General features: G+C 36.7%; 1 protein-coding gene across 1 annotated transcript in view; it reads right to left on the bottom strand.

Moving 5' to 3' along the window:
* DACH2 (dachshund family transcription factor 2) overlaps nt 1-7,092 on the bottom strand; it is an 813,312-nt gene extending 806,220 nt beyond the window's left edge. Inside the window, exon 1 of the mRNA XM_047843260.1 lies at nt 6,581-7,092. Within this exon, the coding sequence (XP_047699216.1) occupies nt 6,581-7,092 (512 nt within the window). The remainder of the gene's footprint in view (nt 1-6,580) is intronic.
* Nucleotides 7,093-17,515: the final 10,423 nt, after the last annotated feature.

Raw genomic sequence — 17,515 nt, 5'->3', positions numbered from 1 at the left:
TTGTTTCTCTCCTAAAATCAAGGTAATAAAGCCACAGGTTAAATGAAATAAAATATGATCATTATGATATTTAATGCATGTAAACAATAAATTTCACTAGCATTACAATAAAGTTCTTTTGGTGTGCCTATGCTTTTCTACAGTCTAAGAAATTAGATTATAAAAGTAGCATTTATTGTTACTGAATGCTTACTAATAATTACACAGAATATAAATAACTGAAATATACTAAACTGAAATAAACTTTTCTAAAATTTTCAGCTTTACAAAGTGAGGAATGATGCATATACAATGGACAGGCTATCTTCTTCCTACTAAAAAGAAATATCAAATCCTGAAGGAGTTCTGAATCCCTTGGTAGTATATTACAGCTGCATTAAACCAACAAGAAGCTTATTAGTATGGATTTAAAAACTAACACCCTTTTGTAATCAATTTGGATACAGCATTATTCTATTTATAGTGACACTTTCAATTTGTCCCAATCATATATTACTTATTCTCATTTTTCCTACCATGACTAAGTATTAATGTGGGGGGCACTTTTAAGTAGCTACACTATATTTAGGTTTTAATATATTGATTTCCACGATTTTAGAATAATTAATATAGCATGAAAATTAAGACTTTTTCCCATGAAGAAACTCATGATTGATTTGATATTTTTCACTGATTCCTAAATAAAATAAAATGCAGTTAGTTGTTCTAGCAGAAAATGGAAAAAGGGATGCTGCCACTTTAAAAGCTTCGATCTCTTTGACATTGCTGGCAGAGTATGGGAACATTAATGCATCTGTCATGATAACAAGCTAAGAATAACATCTAGACATCAAACCAAGCAGAGAATCCATCTGAAGTGATTCATTCAGATCTGTCTCATTGATTTATTAAACACACGGCAACATCTGCAGCCTCACAGAGCCGCTTGGTGAAATTAATGCAAGATCAATTCAAATGGAAAAAAAGTGTAAAAGAGATAAATCAAAACGCAATTTGCATGCAGTTCCACAATCAGGCTTATTGGGTACAAATGCTCATTTTCCCTTCCAAAGCAAATGTGTTTAAATGTTGTTTTATCTTTTTAGAATTGTGTAATCTGAAGTGACAGTGAAGAGTTTTGCATGTTGAGATGGTAAAAGGGAAGAAAAAGAGGGGAAAATGCTACAAAAGACCTTTTGAATATGCAACAAGAATATCATTAATACCTAATTGTTTTGCTTTGGGAGAAGGTTTGATGCCCTTTCTCTGAAAACAACATTTTCACTTTTGGTCAATTATGGTGGTTTTAATACATATTTGAAATGCATATAGTGGATAAACTTAAATCATTTGTATCTAAGTGCACCAGATAAAGTGACCCTGAAGATCTAGATTGCCAAATGAAACATATCATGATTAAGGTTTCTTACAATTATATTTGCCTGCTTGAAGCACTTTTAAAGTACATAGAGATTTCATTCAGACAAAGATCACTTAAGAAAGCACCAAATAATTCAGACAATATTTTCTACAGTATTAGGAATTTCCTGTGTGAAACCATATAAAACATTAATGTCTGAAGACCATTACTTCCTAATTACTGGCATTCATGTACTATACATTAAGGGTAATATCACACATAAATATCCAAAGAAATTCTCCATCATATCATGCATCATTTCTTTAATGTAATATCCATCACCTAATAAATGAGTGTTTGGACAAATATTAAATCCAGTTAGAGTATTTAGATAAATACAAAAATTGTTAGTTATGCAGAACTGTACATTTAAAATAAATGTACATGTGGAAGTTATGTACACTGGCACATGACTAAATTGCTTTAATTATAATCTTGAATCATTCTTCTAATAAAAGATCATTGACAACTATTTGACTGCTGTTAATAGACAATCTGACTATCCTCTCATTAGCCCATGAAATAAATAGTCTGTATTTACTACCCAGATTAACTTCTAAAACATTTTTATTATTTCTGCAAATGTTAAGTCATTCAAAATATTAGCCCAGGAAAGTGATGCAAGTTCTTCAAAAATCTGGTTTTGCATAACTTTCTTATGAATGAAAACATCAATTTTCAAAGTAAATTGTTATTCTGTGTAGATTATGAATTATATTCATTGAGTGTGAATACAAAGCCAAAATCATTGAGTATTTACAATAATTGCATTTCTTGTATTTGAAAGTAGTTTTAAATTATTTTAAAGTCATAATTCACATAAAGTTATTCTAACATGGATGCCCATTTATGCTTTGTTCACACAGTCAAAATAGCAATTAACTACAATTGGATCATTTAAATTTTTAATATAAAAACTGAATTTTATTCTTTTGAATATATGTTGAATCATGTCTCCAAATATGTTAAAATATTTTCTTAATCATACATTCTTGTTTCTCCAAGCATTCATTTAACTATATAAATGACTGAATAACATTTAATCAGTTGATCCCCAAATGAAAGTAAATGCTGATGAAATTTAACAATGTTACTTTTACATAGGTAAAAGGTAGATAAAAATAGATAACACCAAAACGTGCTGATTTTTCACATTTACTGAATATCAATTTTTAATTTAATATTTTACTGCTATAGTAAACTTTGAAGAATTTAGAAAGGAAAATTCATTGCATGGGAGTGAGATTTTTAGACATTTGCTTTCTGAATCTGCCTGCTCTGATATTAAAAACTCCAAGTTTTGTTGCACAAGAAATAAAAAAAAAAAAATCACGGTGACTCATCTGCCAAAAAAAAAAAAATCTAAAACAAGATAACTTTGTTTTAGTTCTTTTTATCATCATTTTCTTAATAGTCCTCAAAGTAATCTCCATACAATTAGTTTCTGAAGTAAAAAAGTAACCAGGAAAAATATTGTATAGTCCTTTGGAACTGCAGTGATGTAAAGCTTGGTTTATTTAATAGAACAATGTATAGTCAAGAAGTTTTTTTAGTCTTACTATTCTCTAGTAGCTGAGGCAAGTATTATTTTCCAAATACTTTTCTGGGAAGACAACTTGGAATATTTTGAAAATTAGCTAATAACAAAATAATTAATATAAACCACTGATAGAGTTCTTATGACTCTCAGTACTGTAAAAGAAACAATCATGTATGTATTTTATTCATTCACTCTTCGGCAGTGCACATAAATAAATATGTGTCCTGAGCTGAATCAAAATGTCACTTAGTGGCAATACATTAAGGTCTTTGAAAGTGACCAATTTGAAAATGGTCCATTTTGTGTCTTCTGGAATAGTGTAGGAAGCATTCCAAATTAGAATACCCTAAGTCAGGACTTATACTCTTCCCCAGTTAACTGACACAGAGAAGAAGAAATGTTTAGTGTGTAGGAAAAGAAAATTACCAATGACACCATTACAAATAGGCCTTCAACTGAACAATACATTATGGGAATTTATTCATCAGGATATAAGGATGAATTTTTTTCTCAAATAAAAATAGCATATAAGAGTTTCTACTCACTGAACATATATATACTCTTTCCTTGCATTTTCCCCTTTAAGCAAAAGAGCTAAGAAGTCTTGAGTCCTCAGTGACAATCTTCGTTAGCCAAGTCTCCATTGATTCATCGCTCATGTTTTTAGGCACCTCTATAAGCTCTTCTGATTCATCTTTTACCTCCTCTCATAGCATCATCCTGCTCATATCCTATATCTCTTTTTTCTTACTGGCTTCATGTCTCATCTACCTTATTTTGTCTCTCTTGGGTCCCATTCATATTTACATCCCTCACCTTTCTTTTCACGGACTAGAAAAGTCATAGAAATAATGTTGATCTAAATAATAATCTCACAATTTTATAAAATCATTTGGATACTGGGAGTGATTGAAGGTACACATTTCTGTAAATGATGTTACCTAAAGTCATAAAGCATCCATTATATATAGCATTATCACATTTTGTAGCTTTTAACAACATGGTTATGAGGGCATTTTGCTTTGATAAAATTGGGTAATGTTATTTTATCATTAATTAGATTTTTCCCAGATATTGTGGTTGTGTTTTTTTTGTTTGTTTGTTTTTTTACTATCTAGAAATTGCATTATAGATGTGTTTCTAGTAGTTTTCCTCATCTCCACTCATGGGCTGCATTCATAGAATATATTTCATAAATTTTTACAATTATATATTGTAACACTTGTCACTCATATACAATGCACATGAATAAATAACATCCCCATAAACAAATAAATGCAAAAGGAGGCACAGGCATCATATCTCATACATATTTCTTCTTATGTTTTTAATATTTCCCTATCACCTGTATACATGCATATACATATACAAAAGCAATTTAAGCCCTCAAAAAAGTTAGCACTGCCAATGCTGTGATAAGGAGTAAATAAAACTTAACTGAATTAAATAATAACCTAAAAACACATCATATATTAGGGTCCAAAAATAGTATAAGAACACCTGCTTCTTGATACAGAGTAATCTATCATTTTTCCCTTCAGTAAGTAGCTGTAGTATAAATTAATTAAAGAAAACTTTCTATTTACAGAGGAAGTATCAAAGTCACATTAAAATACTAATCTATTTTTAAATGAAAGTCATAGATTTTGCTCAAGGATGTGTAAATTAATTATTGAAGTAGGGCAAATTTCTTGCATATAATAATTGTTCCACTTTAAGAATGGGTATTTGTAAGAAAGAAGAGGGAAGGGAAGGGAAGGAGGAGGAGTGAGAGTGGAGGTGGGGGAGATAGGTTTTCATGTCTGCAATTGTTTAAATGTGTCTTTTTAAATGGCAGCAAATGAACTAGATGACTTTCATCTTAAGTCCCTGGTAATTTTCTGAGTTTGTATGTTAGTACAGTGCTTTGTGGTCAAAATAAAATTTCCTTTCTACTCTTAAAACTTATAATTGCTTATTTTATTGAGGGAGCAGTTATTCTTTGTGTTTTAAGGCCATCTATCTACCTTGAGAAAATTTGATCTAATAAGCCAGGTTTATAAGCCCCAGATATGAATCACCTAGAAGTTCTCATAAAAGAGGTTTCTGTTTAATTGCTAGAACACAGGAGAACACTGCTTAAAGTGGTGGAAGAAAGGTTCCCTTGTAAGTTCTGTAGCATTACTTTATTGTAGCAGTTAGCAACAGTTGTCTACAAGTCGTCACTAAACTTCAACAATACATAGTAATTTGGATTTTACAACAGATGTGACGATTCAGTTAGTTTTAGTTGGTAAATCCAGGGCTCTTATGATTTAAAGTTGCCCTGTGAGAAAGTCCACCTCTGCAGAAGTTTTCTGCAAAATGATCAACAGTAGTGCTGTTTTACAACAAATCCCTTTGCTCTATTTAACCCAGTGATGATTTCTTGGTTTGTATGCCAAATGTGTACATGCTTAACAACATGATTACCAGCCCAGAGATGGAATAAAAACACTAAGAGGACTAATTCACAGGTCTTTAAAAAGTCAAATACTCTTGAGTATAGTTTACTTCACTTTCTTTTTTTAAACTCGGAAAATACTGAATACAATTTGCTGATGGGCATATGCGAATAGACATTTGTTCTACAATGTACATCTAACTGTCATATGAAGAAGGTACACTTACAACCAGAGAAGCTGGTCATCATCATCATTTAAGGAATCCTCTCTGTGGGGGAATAGGATCCTTCCAACTGTTTGCCTGGCGGTGGGGAAGAGCTGGAAGCATCCTCTCCAACTTCTACTTCAACCCTCAACCAGTTCCCAGACTCAGCGTTTCATTCCCCACATTGCCCTGTGCGGATGACCCAAAAGAGACGACCCCAGGAAAGTGACATCTGTTGTCATTCTTTTTTTTTTTTTTTTTTTTTTTTTTTAATGGGATCCATCGACTTTCCTGTATCCTGAACCGGGGAGCTTTGCCCAGCAGGCATCTGCATTGGCTCACACACACGCGTTTTCTCTAGCACGCTCTCTTGCGCTCTGTGTGTGTGTGTGTGTGTGTGTGTGTCTGTCTCTGCTCTCTTTCATACACAGACACTCATAAACACACCATCACCATCACCACCATCACACACGCCGCCGTGCACTCTCACAACAAACACACAGGATGGGAAAAGAATCACCCTCTGGGTTGGATTCTAAATTTCAGACCCTCTGCCTCCCCCAAATGCTGTATTCTGGATTGCCAATTTAGGAGCCCAGTTTACAGCTCTGCCAGCCTTCTCCCCCCCACCTTCCGGAAAGCCCATGGTGTCTGTGTTCAGGAGAAAACCTATCCGACCCATATGGCCACAGAAGAGGAATGAAAACCACATAGAGAAATTAACCACAAGCAGCCAAAAAAGCCATGCAAGATATGGACGAAAAGCTGAAAAGTTTCAGTAGAGGACAGCAAACTGAAGTTTGTGCGGGACTTAGACCCATGCCCTGCCACTGAGCGGGGAGACCGGAAGGGAAGAACAATTAATGAGTCCTTCTAGTCCCCTTTCCCCACCGACTTACAGCCTGAAGAGTAGAGGCAATCTAGTTAAGGCACTCTACAAAGTTGGATGCTGTTGATGAAACATGCAGAAGAGGGCAAAGAGGGAAGAGTAAGCTAAAAAATGAGTATCTCACCTGGCATTGGTGCAATCGGTGAACAAAGTTTCGAAGTCTTTTCTGGTGATGAGTTTGCAGCGGTTCACCCCCGGCTGGATGGCCCCCAGACCGCGGAGTATCCGGACCTGCTCCACAGTACATACCACGGGGGATATGTCCAGTCTCTTCAGCTTGGTGTACACCGTGTGCAACCCTCCCACCAGGTGCTTAAGGAAGAGATCAAAGACTTGCGGCAGGCAGATCAGTTCCTGACCATCCATCAGGAACGAAGCCACCTTCACCCCATGCATGTCCACCATCCTGCACTCGGTGTTGGTGTTGCCACTGCCTCCGGTGGCTCCACCAACTCCGCCACCCCTGGCGCTGCTGCTGTGGTTATTAGCCATGAAACTGTTGATCATATTAGGGGTGAGACGAGGAGGCTCCCCAGGAGTCGAGTACAAGGTTTCTGCCCGAAACAAGCCCCCCGGGACGCCGGCACCGCTGGAAGTTGCAGAGATCACCGGAGGCACGGAGACAGCCATGGTCATTCAGTCTCAAATCGTAGGTTTTTGGGCCCTGTTTTCTCGCCCTGTCTCCTCTAGGTCTCCTCGCACTCGCTCCCACACTCTGGCGCGCTTTGCTCTCTCCAAACTGTTTTCAAGTCTATGGTAGCCCGGCTCACACTCACGTTCACGCTCACCCACTACGCAGCAAATGGCTAGTAGCCCGGACGCGCCGCGTTCGGAGAACCCACCCCCAACACTCCTTCTTACTAGACTGGCAGCGTCCCCCAGCCAATGGACCCCACCCGCCTCGGCTCCTGAGCGCGCCCAATGGCTGCTGCCCGCGAGGAGGTGGAGACTCTCTGGCCGGCTTCCCAACTACCTGAGGCCTTTCAGGATTCCCTGGTAGAGGAGGATGGAGCTCGAGAAGGGGGCGGTGTGGTTCCTTTGCTTCCAGCCTAGCCGGCAGGGGAGAGAACGTCCAGTTATCACGCAGAGCTCTCAAAGTGGCCTGGGATATAAGCCCCTCCCCCTCCATGCCCCACCAACGTTGATGTGGGAACACAAAGCGCGAGTCCAAAACATGCCTCTCCGCAACCCTAAACCACCCTGCACCTGGATTCAATTCCTGAAAGGGTGGTGGCAGCTCCAATTCATTTGCACATTGCTCCTAAACTCTGTGGGTCTTAGATAGCTTCACCCAGCTTCCAGGAGAAAGACTCCAGTGAGTTCAGCCCACCTAGAGCGCTTGGTGTAAATTCTCCAATACTCAGCGCACAAAGGAACCAGCGTTCAAAACCGCACTCAGATCAGAGTTGCAGGTTGCTAACCCTAATCCTAAGCACTAGCAGGCGCGGTGAGCCTGTGATGAATCGCTTTGGAAAGTAGGCTAAGGGATTTGGTTTGCAGGTGGTGGACTGACGCCTCATTTTACCGCTCTTGCTTCACTGTCTAGGAACAGACTCAGTTTTCTCTGTCTCCTTTCCCTAGTTTCAAGATTGTCCTGCCCCATCCCTGGCAAAAAAAATTGATAGGAAACGTTCCCGTAAGACTCAAGACAGTCATTACAGAATATGAGAGAACAGCAAGGGTTTGCACTCTTTAATACTACATTTTCTTCCCTCATCTATGGGCTTTGATGGCCCAGTAATTACAGCTCCATGTCCTGCACTGTAGCTCAAGATTCCTCTTCCCCCACATGTCAAGTGCCCCTAAACCCACTACTAGATTTCACGATAAGCAAAATGTCTAGGCAAGGTACATTCCAGGGAAAAGGCATGGTCCTTTCCACACAGCATGAAGTGGTTAGACCACTGCAGCAAAGTTGTTTTAAGACTCCTGTGGAGCTTTTGATTCTCTGAAATCGAGGTGTTTCCTTTCCTGTGCTCCTTTCCTTTACAGGCTGTTATTCATAAAGTGAAATCCATGCTTCATTTCCTTACAAAACATTACCAATGATACAGCTATGGCCACTTCTCCAATATCGTTCCAAAATGCAAATAATTTTAGATCTTTACTGAATTCTATTTAGATCTTGTACATAGTAGTATCAAAAAGGAAAAGTGGGTGGGCTTCCCCTCCCCTTAATAAGACATAAATGTTCTCAATTGGATTTTCCTGTCTCTCTCTTCAACATATTTTCTCCTTTTGTCATTTCATCAAACAAGTAGTAAGAACTATCCTTTGAATCGCTTCATACTGTTACAATTTTTTAATTGTATGGAGTTAAAGTGTTAAGAAGTTGTGATGATAGTTGCTTTTGGAATACAGTGATAAGTGACTCTAACATAATAGACTACAATTCATGCAACCATAAAACACTTTTAAAAGGTATTAAATCATCTTTTCTACGTTGTTATTGTGGGAAGAAAAAAAGAAGGAGCAAAAAAGGACAATTGAGAAGAGAAATCAGAGGCAGAAAAAGCTTCCACAAAAAGTAGAGGTTTTCAAAAAGGAATAGAAAAGCAGTAGAGGTTTTCAAAAAGCACTGACAGAAATGTTTATATTTACCAGCTTTTTAAAAGATAAATCCTGGGGTGCCTGGGTGGCTCAGTGGGTTAAACTCAACTCTTGGTTTTGGTTCAGGTCGTGATCTCATGGTTCATGAGTTTGAACCCTCATTGGGCTCCACACTAATAGTGCCAAGCCTGCTTGGGGTTCTCCCCCCTCCCGCTTGCTCTCTCTCAAAATAAATAAATAAACATAAAAAAAATTTTTTTAAGATAAATCCTAAATTGTGTTCAACAGGTGTTTTGACAGAAATGTTTATTAAGATGTGTGTTAAAATAATTTATCTCTGGTAACTTGTAATTGAAATTTTTAGATTTGAGTTTAAAGGAAAGTTGTTTTCTTTTCTTTTTTTTTTTTCTTTATTTGGAAATTCCTCTATAGGCATTAAAAATCCTAAAGCCAACCTACTCCCTGTATAGGGCTGCACTCACATTACTAAATCCCTTTTTTGTGCAAAGAGATTTGGAGCTTTCAGCAATAGAACATTACACATATATTATGATGTTTCAAATTTTAGAAATTCTTAAATGTAAAAAGAAAAGATGGAACAGGCTGCAATCACTATTTGCAATACTGAAAAATAAATGTACTTTGACAACTTTAGAAAAGATTCAAACTAGATTTGTCACATATTTAATGTGATCTTTCAGATATGTAGTAATATCTTAATTGTTACCAGAGATTAGGGTTAAAATTCTAGTAAAAATACTAGGGAGTAAAATTAGCCATTGACCACTTAAGTGTTAAAGTCCGTTGGAAACTTATCAATACACAACAGACTCTACACTTAGTTATTTGGATTCCTTCCCATTAGAAGTTTTCTAGAAAATAAACTTGGTAAAATTGTCTTAAGGGATACTCATAGTTTTTTTTTTCTCAAATTTTTATTTAAATTCTAGTTTATTAACATACAGTGCAATATCAGCTTCAGAAGTAGAATTCAGTGGTTAGTCACGTACAACACCCAGTGCTCCTCATATCATAACAAGTGGCCTCCTTAATACCCATCAATCATACAGCCCATTCCCCACTCACCACCCTACATCAACCCTCAGTTTGTTCTCTATCATTAAGAGTCTCTTATGGTTTGTTTCCCTCACTCTCGTTTTTCCCCATCCCATATGTTCATCTGTTTGTTTTTTCTAAATTTCACATGAGCCAAATTATATAGTGTTTGTATTTCTCTGACTGACTCTTTCACTTAGCATAATACACTGTAGCTCTATCCATGTCCTTGCAAATGGCAAGATTTTATTCTTTTTGATGGCTGAATAATATTCCATTGTATATCTATATCTACATTGTATATATAATATCTATATATCTATATCTTTATCCGTTCATCACTTGATGGACACTTGGGATCTTTACATAGTTTGGCTGTTGTTGATAATCCTGGGGTGCATGTACTATGTCGAATCTGTATTTTTGTATCCTTTGGGTAAATAACCTAATAGTGCAATTACTGCATCATAGGGTAGTTCTATTTTTAACATTTTGAGGAACCTCCATACTGTTTTCACAAGTGGCTGCACCAGTTTTCATTCCCACCAGCAGTGCAAAAGGGTTCCCCTTCCTCCTCATCCTCATCAACACCTGTTGTTTCTTGTATTGTTAATTTTAGCCATCCTGACAGATGTGAGATGGTATCTCATCATGGTTTTGATCTATATTTCCCTGATTGATGAGTGATGTTGAGCATCTTTTCATGTGTCTATTAGCCATCTGGATGTCTTCTTTGGTAAAGTGCCTGTTTATATCTTCTGCCTATTTATTAACTGGATAATTTGGTTTTGGGGTGTTGAGTTTGATAAGTTCTTTATAGATTTTGGATACTAACCTTTTATCAGATAGGTCATTTGCAAGTATCTTCTCCCATTCCATAGGCTGCCTTTTAATTTTGTTGATTGTTTCCTACACTTTGCAGAAGCTTTTTATCTTCATGAAGTCCCAATAGTTTATTTTTGCTTTTGTTTCCCTTGCCTCCAGCAATATGTCTAAGAAGTTGCTCCAACCAAGGTCAAAGAAGTTGCTGCCTGTGTTCTCTAGGATTTTGATGGTTTCCTGCCTCACATTTAGGTCTCTCACCCATTTTGAATTTATTTTTGTGTATGGTATAAGAGAGTGGTCCAATTTCATTCTTCTGCATGTTGCCATCCAGTTTTTCCAACACCATTTGTTGAAGACTGTCTTTTTTCCATGCTTTGTTAAAAGTTAGTGGACCATATAATTGTGGGTCCATTTCTGAGTTTTCTGTTCTGTTCCATGAAGCTATGTGTCTGTTTTTGTGACAGTACCAATACTGTCTTGATTACTACAGCTTTGTAATATAACTTGATGTCCAGAATCAGGATGCCTCCAGCTTTGCCTTTCTTTTTCAGGATTGCTTTGGCTATTCAGGGTCTTTTGTGGTTCCATGCAAATTTTAGGATTGTTTGTTCTACCTCTGTGATAAATGCTGGTGGTACTTTGGTTGCATTAAATGTGTAGATATCTTTGGACAGTATAGACATTTTAACAATGTTTGTTTTCCAATCCATGAGCATGGAATATTTTTCAATTTCTTTGTGTTCTCTTCAATCTCTTTCATAAGTGCTCTATACTTTTCGGAGTACAGATCTTTCACCTCTTTGGTTAGGTTTAGCCCTACGTATCTTAGGGTTTTTGGTGCAATTGCAAATGTAATCAATTCCTTGATTTCTTTTTCTGCTGCTTCATTATTGGTGTATAGAACTGCAACAGATTTCTGCATGTTGATTTTATATCTTGTGACTTTGCTGAATTCATGTATTAGTTCTAGCAATTTTTTATGGAATCTTTCAAGTTTCCTACATAGAGTATCATGTCACCTGAGAAGAGTGAAAGTTTGACTTCTTCCTTGCTGATTTGAATGCATTTTATTTCTTTTTGTTGTCTGATTGCTGGGGCTAAGACTTCCAGTACTATGTTAAATAGTAATAGTGAGAGTGGACATCCTGTCTTGTTCCTGACCATAGAGGAAAAGCTCTCAGTTTTTCCCCCTTAAGGATGATATTAGCTGTGGCTCTTTCATATATGGCCTTTATTATACTGAGGTATGTTCCATCTATACCTAGTTTGTTGAGTGTTTTTATCAATACCAGATGCCATATTTTGCTAATGTTTTTTTTCTGCATCTATTAAGAAGATCATATGGTTCTTATCCTTTCTTTTATTATCATGTTGATTGATTGGCTAATAATATTCAACCACCACTGCAACCCAGGAATAAATCCCACTTGATCATGGTAAATAATAATTTTAATGTACTGTTGGATTCAACTTGTTAGTATCTTATTGAGAATTTTTGCATCCATGTTCATCAGGGATATTGGCCTGTAATTCTCCTTTTTATGGGAGTCATTGTCTGTTTTGGAATGAAAGTAATGTTGGCCTCATATACTGAGTTTGGAAGTTTTCTTCCATTTCTATTTTTTGGAACAGTTTGAGAAGTATAGGAATTAACTCTTCTTTAAATGTCTGGTAGATTTCCCCCTGGGAATCAATCAGGCCCTTTGTTTGTTGGGAGATTTTTTATTACTGATTGAATTTATTTGCTGGATATGCATCTGTTCCAATTTTGTTTCTTCCTGTTTCAGCTTTGGTTTTGTGTGTTTTTATTAATTTGTCCATTTCTTCCAGATTGTCCAGTTTGTTGCTGTATAATTTTTCATAATATTCTCTTATAATGATTTGTATTTCTCTGGTGTTGGTTATGATCTCTCCCCTTTCATTCATGGTTTTATTTGGGTCTTTCTCTTGTTTTTTTTTTTTTAAGTTTGGCTAGGGGTTTATCAATCTTATTAATTCTTTCAAAAAACCAGCTCTTAGTTTTGTTGATCTATACTGCTGGGTTCTTTGTTTGTTTGTTTCTATATCATTTATTTCTACTCTAATCTTTATTATTTCCCTTCTTCTGCTGGCTTTAGGCTTTATTTGCTGTTCCTTTTCTAGCTCCTTTAGGCATAAGATTAGGTTGTATATTTGATACTTATCTTGGTTTTTGAAGTAGACATGTATTGCAATATCCTTCCCTCTTAGGTCTGCCTTTGCTGCATTAAGGGATACTTACAATTTAAAGATTTATTAATTTAGATCTAAGAGGCCAGGTGTTGTCTCCTTGGGTTTTCTTGATATTTTTATTACTCTCTTTCTATAACTGTTAGTTCTAATCTTGTTATGTATGCTTTGAGATTGAGACAAATCTTCATGGAGAGTTTGTTTTTATCGCATCTTGACTTTCATGTCTTCTATAAACCTATTTCTAAATAAGCCTGGGTTTCCATAAGGCCAAAGGAATTCTTGTTAACCAACACCCTGTAATTTGGAATTGCATGAAGTAATATAACATCATAAAGGCTTCAGTAAACAGAATACCCATGGAGAGAAGCACTGCACAAAAAGTAAGACATTACTCAAAGTGTATGAATGATTTCCAGGTAAGAGCAGATCACCCTAGCAAATAAGAGAACAAAATTAGTATAGATACCATATCCCATCAGAACAAGGAGTTTTAGGTGCCACTATTCCAGTGGAATGATTTGGGGCCTAACTGTAGCTTCTCATACTCTGAAATGCTGTAATCTTCTAAGATTTAATGGAAAATGTATATTTTCTCCTAATTCATACTTGATTTGGAGGGGAAGGATGGTCATCTGTGACTTTAGGTCAAATATTCCACTTTGACATTTTCAGTGAAATGCAGATACAATTTTAATTAAAATCAATAAATATATTGGCAATCTTATGCAGGATTACAAAATGTCCAGACCATTTAAAGGACTGTTTTTCAGAATGGGAATTCAAGCAAAACCCATGGTAACAAGTGGAATTATTTGAAACCCTCAGCCAACTGAGATTGCAGCCTTTAATATAAGCTCTAATCAGAACCGCTCAGGAGCCCTCTATGGTTCATTTTTAGGCAAACAATACAAAGAAATTGATTAGAATTGTCAAATTACTATGTTATACACCTGAAACTAATATAACCTTGTATGTCAACTATACTTAAATTAAAAAAATTGATTGACCAAGGCAATAAATGTGAAATGAATGCCTTCATATAACTGAGAATTTAACTGGCTAAAGCCTATAGATATATACCCATTCAGTGGAATATATGTTCTCTTAGGAAACTGGCTATAAAATGACCTTCTATAATATAAATTATTTTTTCTTACTCTGTTCAATGTTAAATTGTAGATGAGTTCCAAGGGAAGCAAATACGGAAAAGGAAGATCACTGGAGCAAGAAGAAAACTGGTCAAAATCCAAGAAGTAATAGTTAAAATCAGATGATTAGAGGAAAAATGGACATTTACTAACTGAAATACAAAAAAAAAGAAACTCTCAAAGCATATCATAAAACATAAGCACTTGTCAACTTTTAATATATCATACCCCAAACTGCTGGGCACTTAACCGACTGAGCCACCTAGGTGCCCCATCAAAATGCTATTTTGAGTGCCAACCATAGTGCCTGGCTCATCAGAGGTGCTCATATATGTTTATTAAATGAATGGGTATGTGATACTTATCTGTAAACTGTTAAGCAATATAAATGTTCATTGTTACCAACTCTGAAGTAGTCTAACAGATTAGTGTGCATTAAAGATTTGTTTTCTGTTAAAAAACTGATTATTTTGCTTATTAACAAAATATTATTATTTTGCTTATTTGCTGGTTCTTTTTACTGATGGCTGGTTTCTCAAATTACTTAAGAATTACTTCAATTTTTATTTACCTAAGCATTAATTTCCTCACAAACGCTTCTTCTTCTAATGTTTATTTTTGAGAGAAAGAGACAGAGCGTGAGCAGGACGGGGGCAGGAGAGAGGGAGACACAGAATTGGAAGCATGTTCCAGGCTCTGAGCTGTCAGCACAGAGCCTGACGTGGGGTTCGAACTTGCAAACAGTGAGATCATGACCTGAGCTTAAGTTAGATGCTTAAATGACTGAGCCACCCAGGTGTCCCATGAAAGCTTCTTTTAAAAGCAACAAATTTACATGTTATGTTTGCTTCTATAAACTCTAAAGAATTTATTTGTTATACATTTGTAATGAATATGTAACATTGTTATATATTTGTAATGAATATGTAACAAAATATCAATGAAACATATTTAAATCTCTGTTTGAAACCTTATTAAATGTTTTTATTCTATATGTTATGGGGTTTTTTTTAATTTTTTTTTTCAACGTTTATTTATTTTTGGGACAGAGAGAGACACAGCATGAACGGGGGAGGGGCAGAGAGAGAGGGAGACACAGAATCGGAAACAGGCTCCAGGCTCTGAGCCATCAGCCCAGAGCCCGATGCGGGGCTTGAACTCACGGACAGCGAGATCGTGACCTGGCTGAAGTCGGACTCTTAACCGACTGCGCCACCCAGGCGCCCCTGTTATGGGTTTTTTTTATAAATGTTTTTCTTTATTTTTGAGAGAGAGAGAGAAACAGAGCACAAGCAGGGGAGGGGCAGAGAGAGAGAGAGGGAAACACAGAATCCAAAGCAGGTTCCAGGCTCCGAGCTGTCAGCACAGAGACTAATGCAGAGCTCGAACTCACGAAAAGTGAGATCATGACCTGAGCCAAGGTGGAAGCTTAACTGACTGAGCCACCCAGGCGCCCCTATATGTTATGTTTTATGTAAGTGAATCTTAACAGAGGAAGTATGTCATCGAGATAACTATTTCAAATCACTGCTGGGAGACTACATAGAGCTACCCAGAGCTAATGTGTAAATTTAATATCATATGCAAAATAACCAGCTCTGACTTGAGAAAAAAGTCTTCCTCCTGAGTAGGGGACAAATCAGTACCTTTCTCTTATGTGGGGAAAATATTATCATGAGGGTATTTATACTTCCAGCAGCATCAGAACACCAGGCAATTGTTGCCTTTTGTTAGTTTTCTTCTGCAAAAGAGCAAAGAAAGCAAAAGTTCTTAAGTGTTGTGTTATTGAGAACATAGCAAAGGGCTTCCCTGGGTTTTGCTGCAACAATCCAGACAAATGACTGAGCCATTTTGGGCTGAATTCATATACATAAGGAACTCTAGGCACTTCATCACTAAGCCAGTGTAAAAGTTGACAATCAACTCCCAAATATATATATACATATATATATATATACACACATACATACCATCTAAGGGCTGGGTTTGTTGTATAAACACTTAAAGTATTCATAATAAAGTTACTGCATTGCTATATACATAATTAACATTTATTGAATGCTTACTTTGTGCAAGCATTCTGCTAAAAACTTTTTGTGCATAATTTTATTTAATCTTCACAACAGCTCTGCGAAGGAGATTCTATTATCATACCCTATTCTCAGATGAGGAAACTGAGGCTTAAAATGATTAATTGTCCAAGGTCACACTGATATGAAATGTCTGAGCTTGAAATATAATTCAGATATGATCTAGAACCAGTTATTTTTTAATATGAAATTTATTGTCAAATTGGTTTGCATACAACACCCACTGCTCATCCCAACAGGTGCCCTCCTCAATGCCCATCACACACCCTTCCCTCCCTCCCACCCCACATCAACCCTCAGTTTATTCTGTTTTTAAGAGTCTCTTATGTTTTGGCTCTCTCCCCAACTTTTTTTCCTTCCCCTCCCCCATGGTCTTCTGTTAAGTTTCTCAGGGTCCGCATAAGAGTGAAAGCATATAATATCTGTCTTTCTCTGTATGACTTATTTCACTCAGCATAACACTCTCCAGTTCCATCCATGTTGCTACAAAAGGCCAGATTGCATTCTTTCTCATTGCCACGTAGCATGCCATTGTGTATATAAACCACAGTTTCTTTACCCATTCATCAGTTGATGGACATTTAGGCTCTTTCCATAATTTGGCTATTGTTGAAAGTGCTGCTATAAACATTGGGGTACAAGTGCCCCTATGCATCAGCACTCCTGTATCCCTTGGGCAAATTCCTAGCAGTGCTATTGCTGGGTCATAGGATAGATCTATTTTTAATTTTTTGAGGAACCTCTACACTGTTTTCCAGAGTGGCTGCACCAGTTTGCATTCCCACCAACAGTGCAAGAGGGTTCCCATTTCTCCACCTCCTCTCCAGCATCTATAGTCTCCTGATTTGTTCATTTTGGCCACTCTGACTGGCATGAGGTGATATCTGAGTGTGGTTTTGATTTGTATTTCCCTGATGAGGAGCGACGTTGAGCATCTTTTCATGTGCCTGTTGGCCATCCGGATGTCGTCTTTAGAGAAGTGTCTATTCATGTTTTCTGCTATTTTCTTCACTGGATTATTTGTTTTTTTGGGTGTGGAGTTTGGTGAGTTCGCTATAGATTTTGGATACTAGCCCTTTGTTCGATATGTCATTTGGAAATATCTTTTCCCATTCCGTTGGTTGCCATTTAGTTTTGTTGATTGTTTCCTTTGCAGTGCAGAAGCTTTGTATTTTCATG

This window comes from Prionailurus viverrinus, chromosome X, assembly GCF_022837055.1.
Source record: "Prionailurus viverrinus isolate Anna chromosome X, UM_Priviv_1.0, whole genome shotgun sequence".
NCBI lineage: Eukaryota > Metazoa > Chordata > Mammalia > Carnivora > Felidae > Prionailurus > Prionailurus viverrinus.
Note: the sequence above shows the minus strand (reverse complement) of the source record. Positions and strands in the feature narration are given on the sequence as shown.